We start from the raw sequence: 3,068 nt of genomic DNA, 5'->3' as shown, positions 1-3,068 counted from the left end.
ACGGCCTCTGCAGAGGTGAGTGTGTGTGTGTGTATTTGTGTGTGTGTGTGTGTGTGTGTGTGTGTGTGTGTGTGTGTGTGTGTGTGTGAGTGTGTGTGTGTGTGAGTGCATTGATCTCGGGTGAGGCGCCTCTGCGCTACAAGCCGAAGATGTGAGAGCCAGGGGGAGGAGTGGAGGTGAGAGGAGACGAAGGAGAAGAGAGAAGAGGAGAGGAGGGGAGAAGAGTGGAGGTGAGGAGAGGAAAGGAAAGGATTGGATAAGAAAGGAGAGGAGGAGAGAAGAGAAGAGAGGAGGGGAGGGGAGAAAAGTGGAGGTGAGGTGAGAAGAGAAGAGAACAAATGAGAAGAGAGGAGGGGAGAGGAGAGGAGATGAGGGGAGGAGAGGATGGGAGAAGAGAGGAGAGGAGGGGAGAAGAGAAGAGAGAAGGGGAGAAGAGAGGAGAGGAGATGAGGGGAGGGGAGAGAAGGGGGGAGAGGAGAGGAGAGAAGAGGAAAAGATAAGAGAGGAGAGGAGAGGAGAGGAAAGGATGGGAGAAGAGAAGAGAGGAGGGAATAGGAGAAGAGAGGAGAGGAGATGGTGGTAGAGGAGAGGAGAGGATGGGAGAGGAGAGCAAGGGTAAATAGAGGAGAGGAGAGGAGAGGAAGGGAGAAGAGAGGAGAGGGGAGGAAGGAGAAGAGAGGAGAGGTAGAAAAAAGGAGTCATAGCTATTGATTTAACCAGGAGAGGAGGCAGCCCTCAGAGAGTTTAAGACTCCATTACAGTAAGAACACTGTGCCTCTCACACAGACACACACACACACACACACATACACACACAGACACACACACACACACATAGATTACAGTAAGACCCTCTCACAACGACAAGAGGACCATGAACCGACGGCGAGATCAGGTTTCACATCACTATGGTAACCTGGGAGGATGTTGGGAGGTGTAGGAAGAAAGAAGAGACAGTGTGTGTGTGTGTGTGTGTGTGTGTGTGTGTGTGTGTATGAGAGTGAGACAAAGCGAGAAAGAGGAAGAGAGTGAGAGCCTGTGTGGGGGGATTTTGTGGGCACATACATTGATTGACATGTTTTTAATTTATGAAGAAAGATTCCTTTGCTCCCTAACTCACCTGTCTGAGCTTCAGTCTGAGGTTTAACCTGCGGAGAGGTTAGTGTGTGTGTGTGTGTGTGTGTGTGTGTGTGTGTGTGTGTGTGTGTGTGTGTGTGTGTGTGTGTGTGTGTATGTGTGTGTGTGTGTGTGTGTGTGTGTGTGTGTGTGTGAGTTTGTTTGTGTGTGAGGTTTAACCTGCGGAGAGGTCGAACATGTGGTGGCATTTCATTCTACAGTTCGCACAGATTTGCCCTGAGAAATCACTTCACCTCACGCTTCATGTACACACACGAGAGTACGCCACACACATTACAGCGCACACACACGGACAAACCTACTGTCCCCCACCCCTCTACACACACATACACACACACACACACACACACACACACACACACACACACACGCACAGCATCACTCGTGACCCAGCATAGTGATTTCTGGCCTCTCGCCTCCGAGATGATTTGACCCTCCTCATAAATATTTCTGTCAGTTTGATTTCCTTCGCTTGACTATACAGCCAAGCAGAGGCTACGGTGCGATCCCACCGAGCAGTCTACACGCCAAATAAATACACATACACACACACACTAACCTCTCCACATGTTCTACAAGCCAGATAAACCCAGAACAAGCCGCTGCCACCTTCAAAATGAAAACGCGTTCACTACCATAACCTTCATATCTGTTAACACAAAAAAGCCGTGCCGCCTCGACCGTTAAAACCGGCTCGGATTTCGTAGTGGTTCGAGGACAGTAAATGACACCTGCATACGGCAGCAACACCGGGCGTACAATAGCGTCAGGCATTCAACGCGACTCGTAGCTATCAGCACATTGTTCCGGGAGAGAGGCTTTTGGCGTCAAGCGCGCAGACAATGAAGTCACATCCTTCAAAGGCGAAAAACATTTCGGGCTCGTGCTCACCTCTTGTCCAAGCAGACGATCCATTCTGTGGAAGCAGCCGGCTGACCGGAGGTGTGGACCGCGACCATCTTCGGCTAGACTAGTGTTGGTCCTTCGCTGCCGCCAGTGGATGCAGCCGGCACAGCCTCGCTCGCGTCAGCTCGCACTTGTTAATGGGCTTCCCTCCCCTCCCACGCGCCCCCCCTCTCCCCTCTCCTTGCGCGCTGCCCATCAAATGGCTGGCGACAGAGTGTGTGTGTGTGTTAGAGGCTGGCGACAGCGGTGCTCTGCCTTCAAGCTCGTTCCCGGTAACAATCCATTGCGCTCACACACATTAGCCGGATCGACTGGACGAGATCGAGTTGTAAGATACACACTGTTATAGTAAGACTGGGCAGCCAAGAAACGCGAGGAGTGTTGAAAGATGCTCACTGTCGTCAGGCCCGAAGATGGGGGAGATTGTGGTGTGTGTTTCTGAAGCTGAATTGTGTGCAGTAGTCTGAAGAGATCAGTTCAGGCAACGAGAAAGATCGTCCCTTTGCTCTGCATATTGAAATCACATCACTTACATTAATTACATTAGTGCAGTAGGTAAATGGAACAGCATACCTTAGGACACTGCCAGTGTGTGTGTGTGCACTGCAAAAAATAAAATTCTTGGTAAGCTTTTTTGTCTATTTTCAAGTGAAAAAAATCTACCCGCTCTTATTATAAGGCATAATCGCCCAAAAAGCAAAACTATATTTAGCTAGAAAGGCTTGTTTTAAGACAACACATCTTGGAAATCTTGTATAGACAAAAAATCTTGAAAAAGTCTTATTTCAAGCTTATTTCAAAATAAAACAAGTTTTTTCAATCAAGTAAGATTTGTCAAATGTGATCCATCTTGTTTCAAGAACAAAAACAAGAGCAACATATGCTTGTTTTGAGAATAGATTGACTTTACTAAAATCTTTCAGTCTTTACAAGGTAATCAGCATCTGCGCAATGCGCCATTTTTGTATAGATTTTTTTTTTTTGCACTGATGAAGGTCTGAGGACCGAAACGTTTGCAATGCACC

At 48.3% G+C, this 3,068-nt stretch overlaps 1 protein-coding gene across 1 annotated transcript in view; it reads right to left on the bottom strand.

Moving 5' to 3' along the window:
• LOC308361429 (rap guanine nucleotide exchange factor 4-like) overlaps window positions 1–2,096 on the bottom strand; it is a gene marked incomplete at both ends in the record, with an annotated part of 45,490 nt that extends 43,394 nt beyond the window's left edge. Inside the window, one exon of the mRNA XM_080833773.1 lies at window positions 2,029–2,096. Coding sequence (XP_080689899.1) covers window positions 2,029–2,096 — 68 coding nt within the window. The remainder of the gene's footprint in view (window positions 1–2,028) is intronic.
• Between the last annotated feature and the right edge of the window lie 972 nt (window positions 2,097–3,068).

Source organism: Sprattus sprattus (assembly GCF_963457725.1).
Source record: "Sprattus sprattus genome assembly, chromosome: 3".
NCBI classification, from domain to species: domain Eukaryota; kingdom Metazoa; phylum Chordata; class Actinopteri; order Clupeiformes; family Clupeidae; genus Sprattus; species Sprattus sprattus.
Note: the sequence above shows the minus strand (reverse complement) of the source record. Positions and strands in the feature narration are given on the sequence as shown.